The sequence below is a fragment of the Tursiops truncatus genome, chromosome 3, assembly GCF_011762595.2.
Source record: "Tursiops truncatus isolate mTurTru1 chromosome 3, mTurTru1.mat.Y, whole genome shotgun sequence".
Lineage (NCBI taxonomy): Eukaryota > Metazoa > Chordata > Mammalia > Artiodactyla > Delphinidae > Tursiops > Tursiops truncatus.
In genome coordinates this window covers 168,565,936-168,593,768 of record NC_047036.1, presented here as the reverse complement: position 1 = coordinate 168,593,768, position 27,833 = coordinate 168,565,936, and the positions used below count along the sequence as shown (strand labels likewise).

General features: G+C 42.1%; 1 protein-coding gene and 1 pseudogene across 1 annotated transcript; both read right to left on the bottom strand.

Annotated features, from left to right (window-relative positions):
- The window catches only part of LOC101336707 (heterogeneous nuclear ribonucleoproteins A2/B1 pseudogene), a 35,616-nt pseudogene extending 7,785 nt beyond the window's left edge, over window positions 1-27,831 (bottom strand).
- Window positions 782-27,833, bottom strand: LOC101336993 (uncharacterized). Its single transcript, XM_019926158.3, has 4 exons — window positions 27,694-27,833; window positions 3,963-4,089; window positions 2,735-2,912; window positions 782-2,330 (listed from the first exon to the last, which is right to left on the bottom strand). The coding sequence occupies exons 1-4, from the start codon at window positions 27,694-27,696 to the stop codon at window positions 1,139-1,141; spliced, it is 1,500 nt and encodes a 499-aa protein (XP_019781717.1). The 5' UTR covers window positions 27,697-27,833; the 3' UTR covers window positions 782-1,138.

The window sequence follows — 27,833 nt, the reverse complement described above, 5'->3', positions numbered from 1 at the left end:
GGCTCACCAGGTTGCCATGCATCTCTGTCTCCTGATGGTACAGAAGACCCGAGAATCATGGTTCCCACACTTCTGCTTTCCAGACCTCATGCTTCTTCCTCATCTTAAGAACTTTAACTCAGAACCACTAACAGAAGGACTCTGGATATACAGTTTCCCACCTTACCCAAGCTGACAACACAATTCAGTAGAACCGTCTGGACAGGAGCTTTCATCTTCATGCCAGCAAGTTGCACTTCTTAACTCAATTATCATGTCTGATTTCCAACCAAGATCATGGACATGAACAGAGGCCAAATTACAAACATAATCAGATGAGAATGTTATTTTCCAAGACCTTCCACAATTACTAATTTCTGTGAGAAACAAAGATATGGTATCTGCTAGCAACAAACAACTTGGAAGACACACCTTTCGGTAATGAAGGTGCAAGGGGAGGGTAAATATTGAGTCAGAAAATTCCAGTATCTGTAACAGTGGACCAGGAAAGACATTTCAACAATACAGACCTCATATCATGATCACATATTAGGAAGATAATGCAAAGTAAGAATCAAAAGCTTTTCACCTAAAAATTATACCAAGTTACACATGAAAAAAAAAACAAAAACTGAAAACCACTTATCACCCCTGGGTTCAAATGACATCATAATGGGAGTTCCCTGGCAGTCCAGTGGTTAGGACTCTGTGCTTCTACTGCAGGGGGCATGCGTTTGATCCCTGGTCAGGGAACTAAGATCCTGCAGGCTGAGCAGGGCAACCAAAAAAAAAGACACTGTAATGGAAATGAGGCAAGCTTTATATGACTGTATGATTATTTAAAGTTGGAGATAACAAAATATAAGTAGTACAGATGAAGTAGACATAGAGAGATAGTTATTATCTTCAGTATTCAGATCAGCAATATGAGCTAGAAATTAATACACTGGGATCCCTATTCAGGATGAGGCACTTACCAAGGCAAAACCATATTTATCTCTGTTAAAAGATTTCTATTGTGCTCTGAGTTTTCATGTACAAAGTAAGTGAAGTGCTGAAGGTTTTCCCACGTTTTCCCTTTCATAAGTTTTTCTCTACAGTGTGCTGCTCACATTACAAGTTTGAAGAGAGAATGAAGTCTCTCCCACGGTCCTTGGATTCAGAGTTTCTCCCCAGCATGTATCCTCATGTGTCCTCGCAGGTTTGCGGGGTACCAGAAGGCTTTCCCACATTGCTGACATTCATAGGGCTTCTCCTCACTGTGCATTCTTACGTGCTTTCGTAAGGACGAGGGCCAACAGAAAGCTTTCCCACACTGTGTACATCTGTAGGCTCTCTCCCCACTGTGCGTTCTCATGTGTCCTCGAAGGGAGGCGTGGCGAGCGAAGGCTTTCCTGCAGTGCTGGCATTCGAAGGGCCTCTCCCCAGTGTGCGTTCTCTCATGCTCCCGGAGGGATGTGGAACAACTGTAGGCTTTCCCGCATTCCATACATTCATAGGGTTTCACTCCGCTGTGCATTCTAACATGCTTTTTAAAATATCGCTGATGCCTGAAGGCTTTCCCACAGTGCTGACATTCATAGGGTTTCTCTTCGCTGTGTGTTCGTGCGTGTTCTCGAAGGGATGAGGAGCAACTGTAGGCTTTGCCGCATTCCATACATTCATAGGGTTTCATGCCACTGTGTGTTTTCACGTGTCTTCTGAAGTATTTGGGACAACTGAAGGTTTTCCCACATTCCTTACACACGTAAGGTTTCTCTCCAGTGTGCATTGTCACATGTCCTCCCAGGGATGCAGGATATCGGAAGGTTTTCTCACATTCCTTACATTCATAGGGCTTCTCTCCAGTGTGAGTTCTCACATGCCGTGCAAGGTAGGAATAATACATAAAGGATTTCCCACATACTTTACACACATGGATTTTCTGTCGATGGTGACCTCTCTCACGTCCCTTAAAGGATGAGGGACAAGTGAGAGCTTTTCCAGACTTCTTACACTCTAAAGACTGTTTACTACTGCCACTCTTCACGTATCTCTTAGATGCTCTCCCAGCATCCTGATGTTTTTCCAGTTTCTCTACAATGTGTGTTTCCCCAGGAGGATTTAGGCACGAGACACAGCTGCAGGCTTCCCCACGTTCTTCACATGGATAAGGTTTGTGTCCAGGGTGAGATCTTTGCTGATTCTTCTGGAAAGAACAATCCCTGAAGGCTTTTCCACACTTAGTGCATTTATAGGGCTGAATTCCAGTCAGATAACCCTTATGCACAGTAAGACGTGTAATCTGGTTCAGGGTTTCTCCACATTGATGACCTTCATTACCTTTGCAGAGATGCTCCACCAAACCATTTCTGTTCAAAATGGGAAGAACAGTATTAGGGATTAATGATTATAACTGATTTCTTCATTAATGATTTATTGATGGTTGTTCATTATTATTTTCACTATGTATTTGCCATTTTCAAGGAATGGGTATGTTGTAGGCACTGTCTGCATTGTGACAACATGTAACAAGCTTAATGCTCGGCTGAGGGCTCAGACAGAGCCATAACGTTCTGTGTTTCTTACATACAGGGTTTCCTGGTCGTTGTTTCCAACTGAATTATGTTTCAGATACCTCACATTTATGAAAGTATTCTCTTGTGAAAATTTTCTAAGTAAAAAATTGTTTAGCTAGGTTTATACCTTTTCTTTAGTTTCAAGTTAGTCTAACAGTCTGCAGAGATCTGCCTTCCCCTGTAGCTGTGCCACTCACCTGAAATCCCTCTCCTGAGTTTGGTGACCTCGGATGTTATGAAATATCCAGTTTTCTCCAAAAACAGAACAGGAATCATTTCTTGTGCATCTTACTATTTTCTTTTCACTGCATAGTTCATTCTCCAAAATATCCCACTGAGGACTTGATCCACTGGTTTTAACTTGAGGGCAAGAACCTGTAACAGTTGGTAACAAAACTAAACCCCCAGGAAAGAAATGGTGGGATAAAGGAAAGAAAAGAGACCATATGCAGATTTCTTTCCATATACTGACCCAAAAATGTAAACACATTTTATAAGGAAAAATGGACATGGGAACAAAGAAAAACTCTGAGGACCCTTAGCTATTTGGAACTTTGGCCATCGTAAGAAAAATGAGTCAAAGTGGCAGCTTGTTCACTAAGAGATACTTCAAAAAGAATGGAGACTGATGTCGAGATCAGTATTTTCAGAAAAGTAAAGTAGGATGGAACTGGGTAAAATGCACATTCCCAAGTGCTCCCTTTGTAAGAGGAGCTACAGAAAGACTTCCCAAGTGGGCAAGGATGGATGAAAACTCCAAGAGGGAAACCAGGTTAATGACAAACATCACCTTCTCAAAGACAGAGTCATATTTCTAACAGGTATGTCCAAATATCACTCCCTGATCCAGAACCTTCTCCTCCCGAGACGTGTGCCCTCCTGGTGATCGCAGGCACAGAGGCCCTAGACAAAGCCTATCTCCACTGACCCAGCTGCCACTGGGAGATCGGATGGTGTGTGGCTGCTGTCTTGCTCATGGAGAAAAGCTCCTCATGGGGAGGATGAAGGACAACAAGCCATCCATGAGATGGGCCAATTCTCTGGTCCTCAAGTCACTGACAATGGGTAAGTGTGGGTTTAATTGCAGCAAAATTATCATGTCAAATGTATACCAATCACAGTGTAACTTTCACAGGGTGAAAACCATAACGCTGCTCCCACTGCTCTAGGTGACACTGCAGAATATGCTCACATTTATAAAATTCGGGACTCTCAGGATTCTAATCAAGAGTGACAAAAAGTCAATCAATACAGTAAACTTTGTTTTCATGGAAAAGCTACCTGACCCTAGGTAGGTTTCATGAAAGGTTGGACTGTGTCTGTCTTTTTTCCAACATGTTCTCATCCTTGTCCCTAATAAGAAAGGACAATTTTAAGAAATATTTATTCCCTAAAGACTAAGTGCAGGGAGGAAGCCATCCTCACCCACGGAGGCCAGGTTCCTGAAGGTCTCCAGCATCACGTCTCTGTAGAGCTTCCTCTGAGCCAGGTCCAGCAAAGCCCACTCCTCCACGGTGAAGTTCACAGCCACGTCCTCAAAGACCACCGAGTCCTGAAACAGCCACAGGTTCTGTCAGCAAGGCTCCCTCTTCACCCCCGTGTGTGGGAGGATGGGGAGGCCGAAAGTCGGGAACTGGACTCAATTCCTAGAACTCCTGAGCTTACACTCTCTTGTGGGAAATGAACACACACAAGCCAATCAAATGCAGTTTACTCAGTGATGCTAAGTGCTGGAAACTGAAGCAAAGTGTAACAGGAATACTTGATAAATACTCACACACACATAATTAGAAAGAATTGTTTTTACTGAAAGAGTATATCCTAAGGTATGATAAAGACTGAAAAATGAAATCATCATTCAGATAACATGGAAATGGATACCTGGCTTGGTCAAAAGTTATTACTACCTTGTCACCTCCAAGAACCGGAAACAGAACGTCAGTGCTGCTGGATCTGAATAACACTTAACTTGAAGGCAAAAGCAGCAGGGAGTCTGGTCTAGCCCCCTCATATCCAACAGAGGCAGAGATACGACCCCCTGCCAAGATGAGATGGACACCAGGGGTATACAGGCAGTCCAGGGCCCAGGGCCTGGCACATCCACTGGGTAAGCAAAGGCCTGGTTCCTCAGGAATCTGTCAAGCCAGTGGAGCCTCTCAAATTAATAACAGAGTGCTCGGAATTCAAGGAACAGGCCCCACAAACAAGAGCTATTGAAGGATCTAATGGTAATGGAGTCAAGTTGACTTTAACAGGGAGAAAAAGAACCTAATTATTATTTTTAGAGAAATATTGGGGACTTGCCAGGTGGCACAGTGGTTAAGAATCTAACTGCCAATGCAGGGCACACGGGTTTGAGCCCTGGTCCCAGAAGATCCCACATGCCGCGGAGCAACTAAGCCCATGCATCACAACTACTGCACCTGTGTGCTACAACTACTGAGCCCACGTGCCTCAGCTACTGAAGCCTGAGTGCTCCAGGTCCCACGTGCCACAAATGCTGAGTCCACATGCTACAACTACTGAAGCCTGTGCACCTAGAGCCCACGCTCTGCAATGAGAAGCCACTGCAATAAGAAGTCCACACACCTCAAAAAAGAGTAGTCCCTGATCACCACGACTAGAGAAAGGCTGCCTGCAGCAATGAAGACCCAACACAGCCAAAAATCAATAAAATTTTTTAAAAAAAGAAATATGGGACCACACTGCACTGATGATATAAACAGACAATGACAAAAATAAAAATTAGAGATTTTTTAAAACAACAAATATGGTCTCAAAATCTGAAGGAAAAACAAATCCCCACAATATCAGCTACAAAGAAGGCAAGGTTACTTCAACTAGGGTTGCAACTGGGTTTGCTAATCACACACCTGATGAGAGGCCTGTATCAGAAATATATTTTAAGAACTCATATGACAACAATAAAAAAAATAAAAGATAAGAATATAAAAGACAAATAATACAGTTAAATAATGGGGCAATAAATGTGAATAGACAATTCTCCAAAGAAGATATACAAATGGCCAATAACCATATGAAAAGAGGCTCAATAGCATGAGTAATTGGTGATCCATATACAAAATTGAATTGTGGAGAGACATTTCCCAACCCCTTCTATGAGGCTTGTATTACCCTGATACCAAGACAAGAAAAAGACATCACATGTAAAGAAATCTACAGAGCAGTATTCCATATAAATATAGACAAAAAAATTACTCAAAAATATCCACAATCCAAATCTAGAGAGATATAAAAAGTACTAAACACCATCACCAAGAGGGATTTATCCCAGGAATAAAAAGTTTGGTTCAAAGAAACAAAGCATTGGTATCAAATACCTTATTAACAAAGAACAAAAACCATATGATCACCTCAATAGACTCAGGAAAAGTATCTGTTAGAACATCACCTTTTCATGATATTCTTCTCTAAGTGGAAAAGACCACAACTAGATATATAAAAACCAGAAAGGAAAAGTTGCACTGGTAAAGTCAAAGATAAAGTAAAGGTAGTAGATCAACCACTTACAAACCTAGTAGGAAAGTTAAAAGACAAAACTAGTAAATTTATCTATATCCATAATAAGTAGTTAAGGAATACAGAAAACAACATATGTAAAATATGATACAAAAAAATATTAAAGGACTTCCCTGGGGATGCAGTGGTTAACAATCCACCTGCCAATGCAGGGGACACGGGTTCATGCCCTGGTACTGGAAGATCCCACATGCTACAGAGCAACTAAGCCGGTGCACCACAACTACTGAGCCTGTGCTCTAGAGCCTGCGAGTGACAACTACTGAAGCCCACGTGCCTAGAGCCTGTGCTCTGAAACAAGAGAAGCCACCGCAATGAGAAGCCTGTGTACCGCAATGAAGACCCAATGCAATCAAAAATAAATAAATAAATAAAGTTAAAAAAATTAAACACAAGTGGGAGGACTAAAAATGCAGGGCTGTTAGAACTTAAGGTAATCATGTATATAGAAAGGTTGCTATGTATAAACCTCATGGTAACCACAAACTAAAAATCTATAATAGATACACACAAAAGAGAAAGTAATCCAGACATAACACTAAAGATAGTCATAAAATCACAAGAGAGCAAAAGAAGAATAAAGGACAAAAAAAAAAAAAAGCTATAAAAACAACCAGAAAGCAATTAACAAAATGGCAATAAGTACATACCTATCCATAATCACTTTAAGTAAATGGACTAAATGCTCCAATCAAAAGACATAGAGTGGATCCACCACAGGGCAGACAGCAGAAGCAAGAAGAACTATAATCCTGCAGTCTTTGGAATGAAAACCACTTTCACAGAAAGAATGACAAAATGAAAAGGCCGAGGACTATGTACCAGAGGAAGGAACAAGATAAAAGCCCAGAAAAACAAGTAAATGAAGTGGAGATAGGCAACCTTCCAGAAAAAGAATTCAGAATGATAGTGAAGATGATCCAGGACCTCAGAAAAAGAATGGAGGCATAGATTGAGAAGATACAAGAAATGTTTAACAAAGACCTAGAAGAATTAACAAACAAACAGAGATGAACAATACAATAACTGAAATGAAAAATACACTAGAACGAATCAATAGCAGAATAACCAAGGCAGAAAAATGGATAAGTGACCTGGAAGACAGAATGATGGAATCACTACTGAGGAACAGATTAAAGAAAAGAGAAATGAAGACAGCCAGAAACCTCTAGGACAACATTAAATGCACCAACATTCACATTAAAGGGGTCCCAGGAGGAAAAGAGAGAGAGAAAGGACCCAAGAAAATATCTAAAGAGATTATAGTCAAAAACTTCCCTAACATGGGAAAGGAAATAGCCACTCAAGTCCAGGAAGTACAGAGAGTCCCAGGCAGGATAAACCCAAGGAGAAACACACTGAGACACACAGTAATCAAATTGACAAAAATTAAGGACAAAGAACAGTTATTAAAAGCAACAAGGGAAAAAGGACAAATAACATACGAGGGAACTCCTGTAAGGTTAACAGCTGATTTCTCAGCAGAAACTCTACAAGCCAGAAGGGAGTGGCATGACATATTTAAAGTGATGAAAGGGAATAACCTACAACCAAGATTACTCTATCCAGCAAGGATCTCATTCAGATTTGACAGAGAAATCAAAAGCTTTACAGACAAGCAAAAGCTAAGAGAATTCAGCACCACCAAACCAGCTCTACAACAAATGCTAAGAGAACTTCTCTTAAGTGGGAAACACAAGAGAAGAAAAGGACCTACCAAACAAACCCAAAATAATTAAGAAAATGGTAATAGGAACATACATATTGATAAGTACCTTAAATGTGAATAGATTAAATGCTCCAACCAAAAGACACAGATTGGCTGAACAGATACAAAAACAACACCCATATATATGCTGCCTATAAGAAACACACTTCAGAACTAGGGACACATACAGACTGAAAGTGAGGGGGCGGAAAAAGATATTCCATGCAAATGGAAATCAAAAGAAAGCTGGAGTAGCAATACTCATAGCAGATAATAGACTTTAAAATAAAGACTGTTACAAGAGACAAGGAGGGACACTACATAATGATCAAGGGATCAATCCAAGAAGAAGGTATAATAATTATAAACATATATGCAGCCAACATAGGAGCACCTCAATACATAAGGCAAATGCTAACATCTATAAAAGAGAAAATTGACAGTAACACAAAATTAGGGGGGGACATTAACACCTCACTTACACCAATAGACAAATCATCCAGACAGAAAATTAATAAGGAAACACAAGCTTTAAATGACACAACAGACCAGACAGATTTAATTGATATCATAGGACATTCCAACTGAAAACAGCAGATTACACTTTCTTCTCAAGTGCACATGGAATATTCTCCAGGATAGATCACATCTTGGGTCACAAATCACGCCTTGGTAAATTTAATAAAACTGAAGTCGTCATCAAGCATCTTTTCCAACAACAAAGCTGAGATTAGAAATAAATTACAAGAAAAAAAACCGTAAAAAACACAAACACATGGAAGCTAAAACAATACGCTACTAAAGAACCAAGAGATCACTGAAGAAATCAAAGAGGAAGTCAAAAAATAGGTAGAGACAAATGACAATGAAAAAACGATGATCCAAAACCTATGGGATGCAGCAAAAGCAATTCTAAGAAGGAAGTTTACAGCAATACAATCCTACCTCAAGGAACAAGAAAAATCTCAAATAAACAATCTAACCTTACACCTAAAGTAACTAGAGAAAGAACAAACAAAACGCAAAGTTAGTGGAAGGAAAGAAATCCTAAAGATAAGAACAGAAATAAATGAAATAGAAACAAAGAAAACAATAGCAAAGCTCAATAAAACTAAAAGCTGGTTCTTTGAGAAGATAAACAAAATTGATAAACCTTTAGCCAGACTCATGAAGAAAAAGAGGGAGAGGATTCATATCAATAAAATTAGAAATGAAAAAGAAGTTACAACAGACACCACAGAAACACAAAGCATCATAACAGACTGCTACAAGCAAGTCTATGACAATAAAATGGACAGCCTGGAAGAAATGGACAAATTCTTAGAAAGAGGGGCTTCCCTAGTGGTGCAGTGGTTGAGAATCCGCCTGCCAATGCAGGGGACACGGGTTTGAGCCCTGGTCCGGGAAGATCCCACATGCCGCAGAGCAACTAAGCCCGTGCGCCACAACTACTGAGCCCGCATGTCGCAACTACTGAAGCCCGTGGGCCTAGAGCCTGTGCTCCACGAGAGAAGCCACCACAATGAGAAGCCCGTGCACCGCAATGAAGAGTAGCCCCCGCTTGCCGCAACTAGAGAAAGGCCACATGCAGCAAAGAAGCCCCAACACAGCCAAAAAAAAAAAAAAATTCTTAGAAAGATATAACCTTCCAAGACTGAACCAAGAAGAAATAGGAAATATGACAGACAAATCACAAGTAATGAAATTGAAACTGTGATTAAATATCTTCCAACAAACAAAAGTCCAGGACCAGATGGCTTCACAGGTGAATTCTATCAAACATTTAGAGAGGAGCTAACACCCATCATTCTCAAACTCTTCCAAAAAACTGCAGAGGAAGGAACACTCCCAAATTCATTCTACAAGGCCGCCATCACCCTGATACCAAAACCAGACAGAGATACTACACAAAAAGAAAATTACAGACCAACATCACTGATGAATACACATGCAAAAATCCTCAAGAAAATACTAGCAAACAGAGTCCAACAACACATTAAAAGGATCATACATCATGATCAAGTGGGATTTATCCCAGGGATGCAAGTATTCTTCAATATATGCAAATCAATCAATGTGATACACTATATTAACAAATTGAAGAATAAAATCCATATGATCATCTCAATAGATGCAGAAAAAGCTTCCGACAGAATTCAACACCCACTTACGATAAAAACTCTCCAGACAATGGGCATAGAGGGAACCTACCTCAACATAATAAAGGCGATATACGACAAACCCACAGCAAACATCATCCTCAATGGTGAAAAACTGAAAGCATTTCCTCTAAGATCAGGAACAAGACAAGGTTGCCCACTCTCGCCACTATTATTCAACACAGTTTTGGAAGTCCTAGCCATGGCAATCAGAGAACCAAAAGGAATAAAAGGAATTCAAATTGGAAAAGAAGAAGTACAAGTGTCACTGTTCACAGATCACATGATACTATACATAGAAAATCCTAAAGATGCCACCAGAAAACTACTAGAGCTAATCAGTGAATTTGGTAAAGTTGTAGGATACAAAATTAATGCACAGAAATCTCTTGCTTTCCTATACACTAACAATGAAAGATCGGAAAGAAAAATTAAGGAAACAATCCCATTCACCGCTGCAAAAAAAGAAAAAATAACTAGAAATAAACCTACCTAAGAAGGTAAAAGACCTGTACTCAGAAAACTATAAAAAGAAATCAAAGATGACACAAACAGATGGAGAGATATACCATGTTCTCGGATTGGGAGAATCAGTACTGTGAAAATGACTATACTACTCAAAGCAATCTACAGATTCAATGCAATCCCTATCAAATTACCAATGGCATTTTTTACAGAACTAGAACAAAAAAATCTTAAGATTTGTATGGAGACACAAAAGACCCCAAATAGCCACAGCAAACTTGAAGGAGAAAAACAGAGCTGGAGGAATCAGACTTCCTGACTTCAGACTATACTACAAAGCTACAGTAATCCAAACAATATGGTATTGGCACCAAAACAGAAATACAGATCAATGGAACAGGATAGAAAGCCCAGAGATAAACCCATGCACATATGGTCACCTTATCTTTGATAAAGGAGGCAAGAATATACAATGGAGAAAAGACAGCCTCTTCAATAAGTGGTGCTGGCAAAACTGAACAGCTACATGTAAAAGAATGAAATTAGAACACTCCCTAATGCCAAACTCAAAAATAAACTTAAAATGGAATTAGAGACCTAAATATAAGGCCAGACACTATAAAACTCTTAGAGGAAAACATAGACAGAACACTCTATGACATAAATCACAGCAAGATCCTTTTTGACCCACCTCCTAGAGAAATGGAAATAAAAATAAACAAATGGGACCTAATTAAACTTCAAAGCTTTTGCACAGTAAAGGAAATCATAAACAAGATGAAGACAACCCTCAGAATGGGAGAAAATATTTGCAAATGAAGCAACTGACAAAGGATTAATCTCCAAAATATACAAGCAGCTCATGCAGCTCAATATCAGAAAAACAAACAAACCAATCCAAAAATGGGCAAAAGACCTAAATAGACATTTCTCCAAAGAAGATATACAGATGGCCAACAAACACATGAAAGGATGCTCAACATCACTAATCATTAGAGAAATGCAAATCAAGACTACAATGAGGTATCACCTCACACTGGTTAGAATGGAGATTATCAGAAAATCTACAAACAACAAATGCTGGGGAGAGTATAGAGAAAATGGAACCTTCTTGCACTGTTGGTGGGAATGTAAATTGATACAGCCATTATGGAGAACAGTATGGAGGTTCCTTAAAAAACTGAAAAAAGAATTACCATATGACCCAGCAATCCCACTACTGGGCATATACATGCACTCCAGTGTTCACTGCAGCACTATTTACAATAGCCAGGTCATGGAAGCAACCTAAATGCCCACTGACAGATGAATGAATACAGAAGATATGGTACATATATACAGTGGAATATTATTCAGCCATATAAAGGAACGAAATTGAGTCATTTGTGGAGACGTGGATGGACCTAGAGACTGTCATACAGAGTGAGGTAAGTCAGAAAGAGAAAAGCAAATAGCGTATATTAACACATATATGTCGAATCTAGAAAAATGGTACAGATGAACCCGTTTGCAAGGCAGAAATAGAGAAACAAATAGAGAACAAACGTATGGACACCAAGGGGGGAAGTGTTGGGCAGGGGGTGATGGTGAGATGAACTGGGAGACTGGGATTGAAATATATACACTGATTTGTATAAGATAGATAACTAATAAGAACCTGCTGTATAAAAAATAAAATTAAAAAAAATTAACAAATTGAACAAAAAAGAATGACTCACATTCTGGGGAGATTTTAAATTTTTTTTTAAATGAAATACCAGTTAGAGAGAAAAAAATCATTAAAAAAAGAAAACACACAAAGTGGCTGAATGGATACAAAACCAAGACCCATATATATGCTGCCCATAGGGACTCACTTCAGATCTAAAGATACACAGATTAAAAGTGAGGAAATGGAAAAAGGGATTCCAAACAAATGGAAACAGAAAGAAAGCTGGAATAGCAATACTTAGACAAAACAAACTTTAAAACAAAGATTGTAACAAGAGACAAAGAAGGACATTATTTCATGAAAAAAGTATCAATCCAACAAGAAGATATAACACTTGTAATTATATATGCACTCAACATAGGAGCACCTAAATATATGATGCAAATATTAACAAACATAAAGAATGAAACTGACAGTAACACAATAGCAGGGGACTTTAACACCCCACATACATCAATGGACAGATCATCCAGACAGAAAATCAGTACTGAAACACTGGCTTTAAACAACACATTAGGTCAGATGGACTTTAAATTACACACACACACACTAGAGTTTTTATATATAAAACATTCCATCCAAGAGCAGCAGAATACACATTCTTTTCAAGTATACATGGTACATCCTCCAGGATGCATCACATGCTAGACTACGAGTCTCAATACATTTAAGAAGAATGAAATTGTATCAAGCATCTTTCCCAACCACAACAGTATGAGAAATATATTCTTATATATATACATATAAGAAAAGAACAGCAAAAACCCCACAAAAATGTGGAGGGTAAACAACATGCCATTAAACAACTAATGGTTTATTGAAAAAATCAAAGAGGAAATAAAAAGATACCTGGAGATAAGTGAAAATAGAAACACAGTGTTTCAAAAATCTATGGGATGCAGCAAAAGCAGTTCTAAGAGAGAAGTTCATGGTGACACATCCTACCTCAGGAAACAAGAAAAACCTCAAATAAACAATCTAACCTTACACCTAAAGAAACTAGAAAAAGAATAACAACCAAAATCCAAAGTTAGTAAAAGGAAAGATATAATAAAGATCAGGGCAGAAATAAATGAAATGGAAACTAAAGAAAAACAACAAAAAAGATCAATGAAATGAAGAGCTGCTTCTTTTAAAAGATAAACAAAATTGATAAACCTTTGGCCCACTCATCAAGAAAAAAAAAAGAGAGCCCAAATAAATAAAATCAAAAAAGAAAGAGGAAAAATTATAACCAAAACTACAGAAATACTAAGGATCATAAGAGATTACGCCAAACAATTACTCACTAATAAAAAAATGGATAAATTCCTAGATGTGCAATCTTTCAAGACTGAATCAGAAAGAAATATAAGAGGGACTTCCCTGGTAGTCCAGTGGCTAAGAGTCCTTGATCCCAGTGCAAGGGGCCTGGATTCAATCCCTGGTCAGGGAAATAGATCCCACATGCTGCAACTAAAGACCCTGCATGCCACAACTAAAAAATCCCACATGCTGCAACTAAAGATCCCACATGCCACAACAAAGATCCTGCATGCTGCAACTAAGACCTGGGGCAGCCAAATAAATAAATATTTTTTAAAAAAAGAAAAGAAAAAGAAACATAAGACATGAGTGGACCAGTTACTAGTAATGAAATTGAATCAGTAATTTAAAAACAAAAAAAAACCTCCTGACAAACGAAAGTCCAGGACCAGATACCTTCACAGATGAATTCTACCAAACAATTAAAGAAGAGTTAATCCCTATCTTTTTCAAACTATACCAACAAATTGAAGAGGAATGCTTCCCAGATCGTTATATGAGGCCAGCATCACCCTAATACCAAAATCAGACAGATACTACACACAAAAAGAAAACTACATGCCCATATCACTAATGAACATAGACACAAAAATCCTCAACAAAACACTAGGAAACAAAAATCAACAATACGTTAAAAGGATCATTCACTATGATCAAGTGGGGTTTATCCCAAAGATGCAAGGATAGTTCCACATCTGCAAATCAGTCAACATGATAGAACTCATTAACAAATTGAAGGTTAAAAATCATATGATCACCTCAGTAGATTCACAAAAAGCTTTTGACAAAATTCAACATCTGTGTATGATGAAAACTCTCAACAAAGTGGGTATAGAGGGAACATACCTCAACACAATAAAGGTATATATGACAAACCTAGAGCCAATATCATATTCAATGGTGAAAAGCTGAAAACATTTCCTTGAAGATCAGGAGCAAGACAAGGATGCCCACTCTCGCCACTTTTAATCAACACAGTATTGGAAGTCACAGCCCCAGCAATCAGACAATAAAAATAAATAAAAGGAATCCAAATTGGAAAGAAAGAAGTAAAACTGTCACTGTTTGCAGATGACATGATACTATACGAAAATATCCTAAAGATGCCACACACACAAAAAAAACTGTTAGGGGCTTCCCTGGTGGCACAGTGGTTGAGAATCTGCCTGCCAATGCAGGGGACACGGGTTCAAGCCCTGGTCCGGGAAGATCCCACATGCCACAGAGCAACTAAGCCCGGGTGCCACAACTACTGAGCCTGTGCTCTAGAGCTCGTGTGCTACAACTACTGAAGCCCATGTGCCTAGAGCCCATGCTCCACAAAAAGAGAAGCCACCGCATTGAGAAGCCCGCACACTTCAACGAAGAGTAACCCCCGCTCGCCACAACTAGAGAAAGCCCGCACGCAGCAATGAAGACCCAACACAGCCAAAACTAAATAAATAAATAAATAAACTGTTAGATTAAATGAATTCAGTAAAGTTGCAGGATATAAAATGAGTATACAGAAATCTGTTCAGTATCTAAACACTAACAACAAACTATCAAAAAGAGAAATTAAGAATAATTCCACTTACAACTGCATCAAAAAATAAAATACCTGGGAATAAATCTGAGGAGGTAAAAGAACAGTACATAGAAAACTATAAAACACTGATGAAACTGAAGATGACACAAAGAAATGGAAAGTTTTATTGTTCTCATTGATTAGAAGAATAAATATTGTTAAAATGACCATACTACTGAAAGCAATCTACAGAGTCAAGGCAATCCCTACTAAAATACAAATGGCATTTCCCACAGAACTAGAATGAACACTTCCAAAATTTGTATGGGAACACAAAAAACCTCAAATAGCCAAAACAATTTTCAGAATGAAGAATGAAGCTGGAGGTATCATATTCTCTGATTTGAAACTATACAACAAAGCTACAGGAATGAAAACAGTATGGCAGTGGCACAAAAACAAACACATCAATGGAACAGAATAGAAAGCCCAGAAATTAACACACATTTATTTGGTCAATTAATATATGACAAAGAAGGCAAGAATATACAACGGGGGCGGGGAGGAAGATAGCCTCTTTAATAAGTAGAAAACTGGACAGCTACATGCAAAAAAAACAAAAAAAAAACAAAACCAGACTACTTTCTCACACCATACACAAAAGCAAACTCAAAATGGGTTAAAGTCTTAAATATAAGACCTGAAGTCATAAAGCTTCTAGAAGAAAACATAGGCTTGATGCTCTTGGACATGTCTTAGCAATATTTTTTGGATATGTCTCCTCAGGCAAGGGAAACAAAAGCAAAAGTAAACAAATGGGACTACATCAAACTAAAAAGCTTTTGCACAGTGAAGGAAACCACCAATAAAATGAAAAGGCAACCTACTGACTGGGAAAATGACATATCATTTGCAAATGATATGTCTAGTAAGGGATTGATATCTAAAACATATAAAGAACTCACACAACTCAGACAAAAACAAACAACTCAATTGAAAAATAAGCAGAGGACCTTAACAGCCATTTTTCCAAAGAAGACACACAGAAGGCCCAAAGGCACATGAAAAGGTGCTCAACATCACTAATCATCAGAGAAATGCTCATCAAAACCACAAGGAGATATCACCTCACAACTGTCAAATGGCTATTATCAAAAAGAAAACAAGTGGGGCTTCCCTGGTGGCACAGTGGTTGAGAGTCCACCTGCCGATGCAGGGGACACAGGTTCGTGCCCCGGTCCGGGAAGATCCCACATGCCGCGGAGTGGCTAGGCCCGTGGGCCACGGCTGCTGAGCCTGTGCGTCTGGAGCCTGTGCTCCGCAACGGGAGAGGCCACAACAGTGAGAGGCCTGCATACCGCAAAAAGAAAAAAAAAGAAAACAGGTAACAAGTGTTGGTGAAGATGTGGAGAAAAGGGAACCCTTGTGCACTATTGGTGGGCATGCAAATTCATGTAGCTGCTACGGAAAACAGTATGGAGTTTCCTCAAAAAATTAAAAATATACTCTATAGTACAGGGAACTCTACTCAATACTCTGTAATGGCCTCTACGGGAAAAGAACTTTTTTAAAAAGTGGACATATGTATATTTATAACTGATTCATTTTCTGTATACCTGAAACTAACACAACATTGCAAATCAACTATACTCCAATTAAAAAAATGTTTTTTAATTAAAAATAGAACTACCTCACAATCCAGCAGTTCCACTTCTGGGTATTTTTCCAAAGAAAACAAAAGCACAAACTTGAAAAGATACAGGTACCTCTATATTCATTGAAGCATTATTTAGAATAGCCAAGATATGGAAGCTACCTAAGTGTCCACTGATAGATGAATGGATATGGATATATATATATATATGTATATATACATATATATATATAATGGAATATTACTCAGCCATATAAAATAAAGAAATCTTGTCATTTGTGACATAAACCATATGATTTCACTTATATGTGGAATCTAAAAAACAAAACAAATGCACAAAGATAACAAAACAGAGTCAGAGATGCACAGACAAATAGCAGTTGCCAGAGGGGAAGGGGTTGAGAGGATGACTGAAATAGTTGAGGAAGATTAAGAAGTAACAGCTTCCAGGCTTCCCTGGTGGCACAGTGGTTAAGAATCTGCCTGCCAATGCAGGGGACATGGGTTCGAGCCCTGGTCCGGGAAGATCCCACATGCCTCGGACCAACTAAGCCCATGCGCCACAACTACCGAGCCTGCGCTCTAGAGCCCACGAGCCACAACTACTGAAGCCCGCGCACCTAGAGCCCATGCTCCGCAACAAGAGAAGCCACCACAATGAGAAGCTTGCGCACTGCAACGAAGAGTAGCCCCCGCTCACCACAACTAGAGAAAGCCCGCACTACAACGAAGACACAATGCAGCCAAAAATAAATAAATTTAATTTTAAAAAGGTAACAACTTCCTTTATAAGTTATAAAATAATAAGTCACTGGGATAAAACGTACAGTGTAGGGAATATAATCAATAATAATATCTTTGCATGGTGACAGTTGGTAACTAGACTTACAGTGGTGATCATTTTGTAATGAACTGAAATAGTGAATCACTATTTTGTGCACTGGCACTAACATAGTTCTGTAGGTCAATTATACTTCAAGAAACAAAGAAACTCATAGAAAAAGAGACCAGATTTGTGGTTACCAGAGGCAAGGGGTTGGGGGAGTGGAAAGTGGATAAGGTGGTCAAAAGGTACAAACTTCCAGTTACAAGTTAAATAAGCACCAGGACGTAATGTACAACATGATTAATATAATTAACATTGCTGTATGTTATACATGAAAGCTAACAGAGTAAATCCTGAGAGTTCTTGTCACAAGGGAAAAAAATTTTTTTTTCTTTTTAGAATTTTTTTAAAATTATTTATTTTTGGCTGTGTTGGGTCTTCGTTTCTGTGCGAGGGCTTTCTCTAGTAGCGGCGAGCGGGGTCCACTGTTCATCGCGGTGCACAGGCCTCTCACTATTGCGGCCTCTCTTGTTGCGGAGCACAGGCTCCAGACATGCAGGCTCAGTAGTTGTGGCTCACAGGCTCAGTTGCTCCACGGCATGTGGGATCTTCCCAGACCAGGGCTCGAACCCATGTCCCCTACATTGGCAGGCAGATTCTCAACCACTGCACCACCAGGGAAGCCCTCTTTTTTAAATTTTGATTGGAGTATAGTTGATTTACACTGTTGTGTTAGTTTCAGGTGTACAGAAAAGTGAATCAGTTATACATAAACATATATCCACTCTTTATTTTTTAGATTCTTTTCCCATATAGGCCATTACTGAGGATTGAGTAGAGTTCCCTGTGCTATACAGTAGGCCCTTATTAGTTAATTTTATCTATAGTAGTGTGTATATGTCAATCCCAGTCTCCCAATTTATCCCTCCTTCCCCTTACCTCCTGGTAACCATAAGTTTGTTTTCTACATCTGTAACTCTGTTTTTTTTTTAAATAAATTTATTTATTTTATTTATTTATTTTTGGCTGCGTTGGGTCTTCGTTGCTGCGTGTGGGCTTCCTCTAGCTGTGGCGAGTGGGGGCTACTCTTGATTGTGGTGCACGGGCTTCTCACTGCGGTGGCTTCTCTTGTTGCGGAGCACAGGCTCTAGGCACGTGGGCTTCAGTAATTGTGGCATGTGGGCTCAGTAGTTGTGGCTCATGGGCTCTAGAGCGCAGGCTCAGTAGTTGTGGCCCACAGGCTTAGTTGCTCCACGGCATATGGGATCTTCCTGGCCCAGGGCCCGAACCCGTGTCCCCTGCATTGACAGGTGGATTCTTAACCACTGTGCCAACCAGGGAAGTCCCTGGTCTCCTTTCAATACAACAGAGTGAAAATGGTGATCCCAAAGCTACCTTAATAATAGAGGCTTCCTGAATAGAAACATGGCCCCAGACTCCTCCATGTGCCAGCTTAAAGCAGAGCAGGTCAGCCAGGCTCATTTAGGAACCGCCACCACCTAGGTATTGTCTGTATCTGCCAAGGACAGTTCCTGGAGAAGAGTCCGCCCATTACCCTGCACCATCCATAAGCCTTGTCATCATTGTTGAAACTCCTATCACAGCTGCATCAAGTAAGAAAAAAGACAAAAAGAACCACTTTCAAAAGCCCAGAATTGAGAGCTGGCAGATACACGGAGTCAGCCAGGAGAACCTCCCTGAGGACGGACTGGGTTGATGATGTGGTGAAGCTTCGTAGAGGGAAAAGTAGTTTTTCCTTCTTCTGTGCTGGGGGAAAAAAAAACAGTTTTCCCTACTGTGTGTTTCTTCCCTGTGTGTCTCTTTTCCTTCACAGAGAACACTTCACTTCAGACACTTCTGGTCTCCAGTGTGTGGCGGTTTCTCCCCACACCAGGCAATTTTCTGTGACTCCACCTGGGTTTCCCATGCTTTCACTCAGTGCTGATACACTCTACCTGGAGAGATCCCACAGGTTAAGGGCTCAGTCCCTCAAGACTGACCCCAACCCCCGAACGCACACACACTTCAGACGCCAGTCTCAAGACCAGGCTGTCACCTGTGCTTCTTCTGACCTACCAGCTATAGATCACAGGTTCCCACGACCCCTTCTCCTGGGGTTCCATTAATTTTCCAGAGTGGCTCACAAAACTCAGGGAAGCGCTTACCCACGTTCACCAGTTTAATAAAGGATGCGATAAAGGACACAGACGAACATCCTGATGAAGGGACAAGTAGGGTGAGGAACGTGGGAAGAGGCACGGAGCTTCCATGCCCTCTCTGGGCATCACCCTCCCCACACCTACCCCTGGTCACCAACCCAAAAGCTCTCTGAACTCCAAACAACTGGGATTTTGTGGGGGTTTCATCACAGAGGCAGGAATGGTCATTAAGTCCATTTTCAGCCCTCTCCCTTAAGAGAATGTGGGGCTGACAGTTCCAAGCTTCTTATTATGGCTTGTCTTTCCAGTGACCTGACCTCATCCAGGAGGCATCCATGAGCCCAGAGTCATCTCATTAGAACAAAAGGCACTTCTATGACCCAGGAGATTAGAGGGGTGTCAGGAGCCAGGGGCAGAGACCAACATATATCTTCTATAATCTCGTAAGTCTTTAAACACAACTGGCCCTAAATGTGATGATTTGCCCTCAGACTTGAAAGCAAGGAAAGAGCGTCCTTTCAAAAGGAAATGGGGGATTTTCCCTGGTGGTCCAGTGGTAAAGAATCCACCTTACAATGCAGGGGACACGGGTTCAATCTCTGGCCAGGGAACTAAGATCCCACGTGCCGCGGGGCAACTAAGCCCACGCACCACAACTACTGAGCCTGCGCTCTAGAGCCCACGAGCCACAACTACTAAGCTCATGCGCCTCAACTAGAGCCCACGTGCCGCAAACTACAGAGCCCATGCGCCCTAGAGCCTGTGCGTCACAACTAGAGAGGAGCCCGAGCACCACAACGAAGAGCCCGAGAGCCACAACGAAAGATCCCGCATGCCGCAACTAAGACCTGACGCAGCCAAAAATAAATAAAATAAGTAAGTAAGTAAGTAATAAGTCTTTAAAAGAAAAAAGGAAACTGGGTTCAAAATGCTTCATGAGGGACTTCCCTCATGAAGGTGGCGCAGTGCTTAAGAATCCGCCTGCCAAAGCAGGAGACATGGGTTCAAGCCCTGGTCTGGGAAGATCCCACATGCTGCGGAGCAGCTAAGCCCGTGGGCCACAACTACTGAGTCTGCTCTCTAGAGTCCGCGAGTCACAACTGCTGAGCCCGTGTGCCACAACTCCTGAAGCCCGCGCACCTAGAGCCCATGCTCCGCAACAAGAGAAGCTACTGTAATGGTCCGGGAAGATCCCACATGCCACGGAGCAACTAAGCCCATGTTCCACAACTACTGAGCCTACTCTCTAGAGCCCGTGAGCCACACAACTACTGAAGCCCACGTGCCTAGAGCCCACGCTCCGCAACGAGAAGCCACTGCAGTGAGAAGCCCGTGCACCACAATGAACAGTAGCCCCTGCTCGCCACAACTAGAGAAAGACCGTGCGCAGCAACGAAGACCCAATGCAGCCATAAATAAATAAATAAATAAATAAATAAATGTTGCAAGCTGACAGTTCATGAAAGATGTAGTTCTAGTACACTATTTTCACACACCTGCCTTAATAACAGGTGAACATGGGCTTCCCTTGTGGTGCAGTCGTTGAGAGTCCGCCTGCCGATGCAGGGGATGCGGGTTCGTGCCCCGGTCCGGGAGGATCCCACATGCCACGGAGCGGCTGGGCCCGTGAGTCATGGCCGGTGAGCCTGCGCGTCCGGAGCCTGTGCTCCGCAAGGGGAGAGGCCACAACAGTGAGAGGCCCGCGTACCGCAAAAAAAAACAACAAAAACAAAACAAAAAAAACAGGTGAACAGGTCACTCGTCTATGTACTTTATGGAGCCTGTTGAGCTTTGAAAATGGTCAAATACGGGAAATAATAAATAATCAGTATTAAGTTAAATGATCTTTTTCTAGTGGATGTGATTTTTGTTTTTTAAGGCGTATGAAGTGCTTTTCAAACTCTCATCCCAATGCAGCAAAATACCAATGAACAATTCTTCCCCAGGAGGATCCATGTTAAGTGAATCTCATCGTCAATCAAGTCTTCATCTCGTCTCTTTCCTTATCACTGAAGCATAAATTTCTTGAGAGCAACTGAAATACCAGTCTTGGAACTTTTTTACATAATCTGCTTTTCCTTCCTTCCTACTGTTCAACGGGGAACTGCTCCTCTTTACTAAACAGTATCTGTGTACACCACTGTGTTGCTCTGGGTCAAGATGTGCTTCATCACGAAAGCTTTCAGGGTGTGTGGAATGGGAGAATATAAAAAACAAATCTGCCCAATGCATTTGAGCAGAAGTGCTGGTTCCTATTTAAAGCCTGTCTCTTAACCTGCATATACCAGGATGGGAGCAAAAGATGCCTTAATATGTCACATGTCATGTGCTGGAGACAATGAGGTTGGTAAATGCCTGTTTATCTTCTGTTCTGTGTTTTTATTTTTTTTTTTACTTTTAATTAATTAATTTATTTTGGCTGCACCGCGTGGTATGTGGGATCTTAGTTCCCCGACCAGGGATTGAACCCGTGTCCCCAGCATTGGAAGCGCAGAGTGTTAACTGCTGGACCACCAAGGAAATCTGTGTTCTGTGTTTTTAGTTGTTTAATAATTGAGGTCTTCTAAATGGTTTGTCATAAAACCACATTTCAAGTTTTGTTTCTTTTCAGAGAATCTTTTCAAGTATTCAAATGTATTTATCACCCTGATCTCTCAATAATAATAGACACAGAAATCTCTCTAATGCTGACCTGTAGTACATGCTTGATTTTAAAAAACTGTTAATAGGGGACACTAATAGAGTAAGTTTCACCAGGAAAAAAATACTGTAATAGAAGAAAACATTTACCTTTATTCATTGCTCAAATGTTTGTGTATGTCATGCCCCAAAAGAATAAGAAAATAATCACAGAATGAGATTTTTAGTAAGTTTCCAGTATATAAACTCATAAAAATAAATCTTGGTGTATTTTGAATCACTAGAAACAAGCAATTGAAAAGTAAAAATTTTCGGGACTTCCATGGCAGTCCAGTGGTTAAGACTCCATGCTTCCAATGCAGGGGGTGAGGGTTCGACCCCTGGTTGGGGAACTATGATCCCACATGTTGCACGGTATTGCCAAAAAAAAAAAAAAGTAAAATATTTAAATATTAGACCTTTAAAACTAATTGCTACAAAACTAATTTTCTTTAAGTCCTAAATTATGTCTAATTAAGGATATAAGCTGATTTGTGGATAAAGTCCAAAATGTTATCAAATGACCCCACAGTAAAATGAAATAAATGGAGAGATGGGCACATTCTCAGTAAGGGGACTTGATGTCACCATGACGTCGGCTTCTCCCAAACAGGTCAAGAGTTTAAGAAAATTCCACTGGATCTTCAATTCCATTGAAGGTTTGCTTTGGGTTTTGGTCTGGGGGCTGTTTCTGTTTTGTGTGAACTTAAGAAAAACTACTTTTAAAAACTGAAATGGAAGACAAACTTCTAAAATACCCAAGACTTTCTACAGAACAAGGTGGTGGGATTTTCCCTAACAGACATTGAAACTTCTTAAGCTGCAGTGATTAGGACAGGATGGTGTTAACAGAGGGATGGACAAATACACCAGTGGAGAAAAAACCACAACACACTGAAAGAGACCCACATGTTTTCAGCATGTGGATCTACGCCAGAGCACTTGATGCTGGGCAGGGGCCAGATGATGACACTTTGATGGGGCAGTGACCACTGGATATCTACAGGGGAATAAGAAATCTTTTTCCTTATAAGTGCATATACAATAACCAATTCACTGTGGGCTTAACTATGAGACACAAAAGTAGAACACATTGAGAAGTTACAGGTAAATGCATTATGACTCGACAATTGGGGGAGTTTTCTTATAGAGGAAAAATAGAGTAAGCTACAAAGGAAGATGGAGAATGTCAAGTCTATTAAAGTTAAGACGTGTCCATCAAATAGAATAGAGAGAACTGATGGACCACAATCTGAGAGAACATATTTGCCATACCGAGAAATGAAAAAGGTTGAATGTCCAGAGTATGTAAAGAAAGTATAATAAATCAGTAAATATACAAATGAATTACAGGTGAGAAAATGACTGAAAACTATTTCACAGAAGACGAACACCATTTATAAGAAGTGCTCAACCCCAATGGTTACCAGTAAAAACCAATATACAATCACAAGGAGATCCCACTTCGCATATTATGATGGACAAAATTAAGCTGGATACTCCTGAGCTAGGCTGGAACCTGGAAGCTTTGCTGCAGTGCCTGCAACTGGACAACCATCTCCTCCAACAACAAGATACAAAGAGACTATAAGGGACTTAAAAAACTGCATGGCAGGCTTGGGGCAAATTAGGAACAAGAAGATACAAAAAGACCAAATAATCCAACTGCCACTTCTGAGGAGTCCAGAGCAAAAGCAGGGTACTGCCCATGCACCTGGCACACAGCACCACCAAGGGGGTGGGCACACCACCCAAGCCACCCCTCCGGCACAGCTGCTGGACTAGAGTCCCCCCACCCAATATAACAGAACGCAGCTCACCCCCACCCCGTCCTCAGAGAGTGAGCAAGGAAACCTGTTGCTTGTTTTCGCTCCCTCCTGCTGCCGCAGGAGCCCTAATAAAGCCTTGATTGGAATTTCTTGTCTGGCCTCTTATCAACTTCTGTTGATTCAAGTCCAAGAACCCTGGTCGGTAATACTCCAAGTGCTGGAAATGGCGTAGAATCAACACTAGACTCCAGCCCTCCATCCACACTTCCTAGTATTTTGAAAATATCCATAAGCTACAGTCCTTCAATTTTCCTTCCACGTGTAAAAAATTATATTGCACTGGCATTTGGAGACAAAAATCAAGGAGTATAAATAATAGCACGGCTGATAAATCAAAACTAACCATGAGACAACCCAATCCCCACAGAACTGGATGGAGGATACCACCTGGTGACTCCCTTCCTCTGAAACCAGCACATGTGAAACAGACTGGGGCCAAGAACCACGTAGAAGCATTCTGTGTGCCATTACTGGTGTGGTACGGGTTATATTCACTTATTGCAGATTCAGCAGAAGCAAAATCAAAACGCTGCTCGGTGATGAGGAACAGGTGTAAAGCTGCAAAGAATACCAAAAAGACCAGGATGATGGGCACCCTGGGGGCCGCTCACTGGGAAGTGCTACCAACTGACCAAGGGAATAAATATCTACACCTTCAAGTAATGGAACAAAAGTCTTCAGTACTCACACTGAGTCACATGACACAAGATTCCATCAAAGAAACAAAAGGGAAGAGCAGCCAAGTGTGAGCCGCTCAGATCAGCGGCCTGCTGCCCACGGTGCACAAGGAAACCCCAAGTCAGAAGGTCAAAGCCATCCGAGCTGGGGGGCTGGGATCCCCCTGCTGACACACAGCCTGGCTGGGCGCCCCCAGGGCAGGGGGAGGGACTGAGCGCCTGAGATCAGTGTGGAAATGCCCCCTCCTGAGGACCTCAATTCTCACCCAAGAGGAAACACTCAAGTTGAAGTTCTGACCCAGAGAAGCTCTCCAATTCATCAACCTTCTCAGCGGCAGTTGACCCCAAGGAGCCTTCCCCACGTCTGACCTTCACAGACTCACTCAGGGTGCACACATCACACTCAATCCACCAACTCCTTGGATGAGGCCAAAAGCAAAGGTCAGGAAACAGCTGAGGACAACAAAACCTCGGCTGACAAACCACCCCCAGCCCTTCTGCAGGTGGATCCCCTACCCCATGCTCATGCCATAAACACCTCCTTCTGTGGTGGTTCTACAGTCTGGAGGCCACATGTGTGGGGAGGGGTGGCAGCAAGGGCCCAGAGCACCTTCCTTCACCTCCCTCATAGGCTCAGCTTGTCCCCGCCCCAGGGGATGCATCCACTTCAAGCACTGTGGGTCATTCACAGGAGACAAAGACCCCTGTCTCAGTGTGTAAATGAGAACCTGCAGGATCACTGCTTCCTCCTGCGTTCACGGATAATGTAGGAGAGGGAAATTCTGGGGCACTTTTATGATTTGAGGAACAGGATACTGTTCATCCCTTTCAGAAGACAGGCATCAGTTCACTAATATCCTCATGATGACGAGCTGTAACTCATCTAAAAAGAAGTGAGCAAGTCTCAGTAGCACTGGTCACATTCCACAGAATTTCCATTCACCTCTGTTGTCCAGGTAATAACAGTTAGTGGACCAGATTCAGACAGTGTCAGAATTCTGCACTTTGCATGGAAGAGTCATTACAATTTCTCTGAATCTTTTAAATCCATCTCTCCACCCATTTCACATGAAGGGGTGGGACTGCCTGTATTTCCTGAAATTCTAATGGAAGAGAAAACATTTTCTGTACTGAGACACTTCTCCCCAGAGGCATCTCTGGTTAAGGCCCAAAGGCCCAGAATAATACAAGTCAGCAGGAAAGGTCAAAGACCTGAGACGCTTACTACCCTCACTAAGGAGAAGAAACCAGGCAAAAGAATGCGGAATTTTACACTTGCTGAAACCAGAAGCTGGATCAGGGGAAGCTATTAGTGCTGAGCTGGACCCAGAGGAGGCTGCTCACAGGTGTCAGGGGACAATGCTGAACCCTCCCTGAGCCCTGTGCTCCTGGAAACTTCGATGGGAGGTGAAAGGACCCCCCACCCTTTGGTCTTCTGGAAAACGGCAGGCTGCAAGAAACCACCCCCGTGCCCCACCTGACTCAGATAAGACTCACACGGAGGCCCCTTGTTTATCCAGGACGAGGCCAGACGCAGTCCCCTCAAAGCCCCATCTCCACCTCATCAGTGATTAGCGGAACTGTTCCCCCCACTGACCAAACAGAACAAATCCTTGTTGGCCAAACTTTGGTTCAGCTCCTCTCCTTCCCCCTGACCTGGCCTCACCGCAGCCAGCTGACAGACCCCTAAGGACAGGCTGGCCTCAGGGATCTGCTATCCAAGCATCACACCTGGTCCCTCCTGGTGTTGTTTAAGCCTCTGTGTAAAAGAAACTCTTTGCCCAACTCTTGAGACGCTTGCAGATCTTGGGGTCAGATGTCCCCCTTCCTGCAAAGCCCCCTGTGCCTCATGCAGCAGACCCTTCTCCCCTGCAGGAAATCATTTGAATGAAAGTCTGCCTTTAGGAAATTTGGATTTTTATTTGACACTGGCTTGACCCAGTGTTCACAATTACCCATTTCTTACTCAAACTTTACTTAGGCTCCTGTCTACCCACAGGCCCCTGACTTTGAGTCACCACTCCCTCCCCCCGGCCCCCACTGAGAAGCACTGAGCTGCAGAGCAAACCCTCCCCTCGGCCCCCCTCCCCGACCCCGGGCTGAGAATGCGCTGACCACATGGACGCCCCATTCTGTCAAACAGCCTTGCTCTCACCCTCCTCACCCATAGCCCTTTTCTGTTTAGTCTGAGACCCTGGAACATTTGTGGTATCCGAGCCCTGTCCCTATTCCAAGTCTTTGGAATATTAAAAACAAGACCACAGCCCCAAACGGAATCGGTTATTCTAAGTCCCAAATCACCAAACAGAGACTTAATTACAGTTTCAGCCTCTCCCAGAAACGGAATCTGAAACCAGTCAGTCAGGAATTACCTGGTCAGCACAGTGAAGTGATCTGCCTGACAGACCCCTGCCCTCCGTAGAGTAACCTGGCCACAGACAATCCACTTTTCGCCACTTTCTTTGTCCCGCTCCCTCTGCCTACGGAAGACTTTCATTCCGTACAGCTCCTGGCAGCGCCCTTATAGATATGCTGGATGGGAAGCTGCCAGATTCATGAATTGTTGCATACAGACGTAAGAGCTTCAAAATGTACTCAGTTGGATTCTGTTTTTTAACGGGAATAAAGTTTCTCCTTACCCAATAAGGGTTTGACTTTGTCTGTCAGGTCACGGCGCGTTCCCTCACCCCCGCCCCTGACCACTGCCCGGGTCACCTGGTCCTCCCTGGGACCCCCAAGGGACGCATACTCAGGTCGGGACTCCCCCGCCCCCCACGAGAGAACGGGAAAGACAGGACGCCGGGACCCCACCCCGCGGCCGAGGGGGAGACTCGGGTCGGAATCCAGGGGAGCGGGCGCGGAAGACCCGGGCCTGCCTCAGCTCCCAGGCGGTCCTAATCAGCCCCTTCCGTCTCTGGCCCCGGCTCGCGCACTCACCATCTCCGCCCAGGTCCTGGGTGTCCAGGGCGTCCTCCCGCGGCCCCGCAATCTGGGCCGGTGACAGCCACAGACACTGGACACCTGGGTCCGCGCCCCTCAGGTGCGCAGGCGCGCCGAGATGCGCCGAGAGCGACGCC

Bases quoted from the DNA above. Each gene is read 5' to 3' on its own strand.
- LOC101336993 (XM_019926158.3), bottom strand. The intron at 2,913-3,962 runs GTGAGGATGGCT...CAACTGTTACAG, and splicing joins CAGGAACCTGGCCTCCGTGG to GTTCTTGCCCTCAAGTTAAA. The intron at 2,331-2,734 runs GTGAGTGGCACA...CATTTTGAACAG, and splicing joins ACTCAGGAGAGGGATTTCAG to AAATGGTTTGGTGGAGCATC.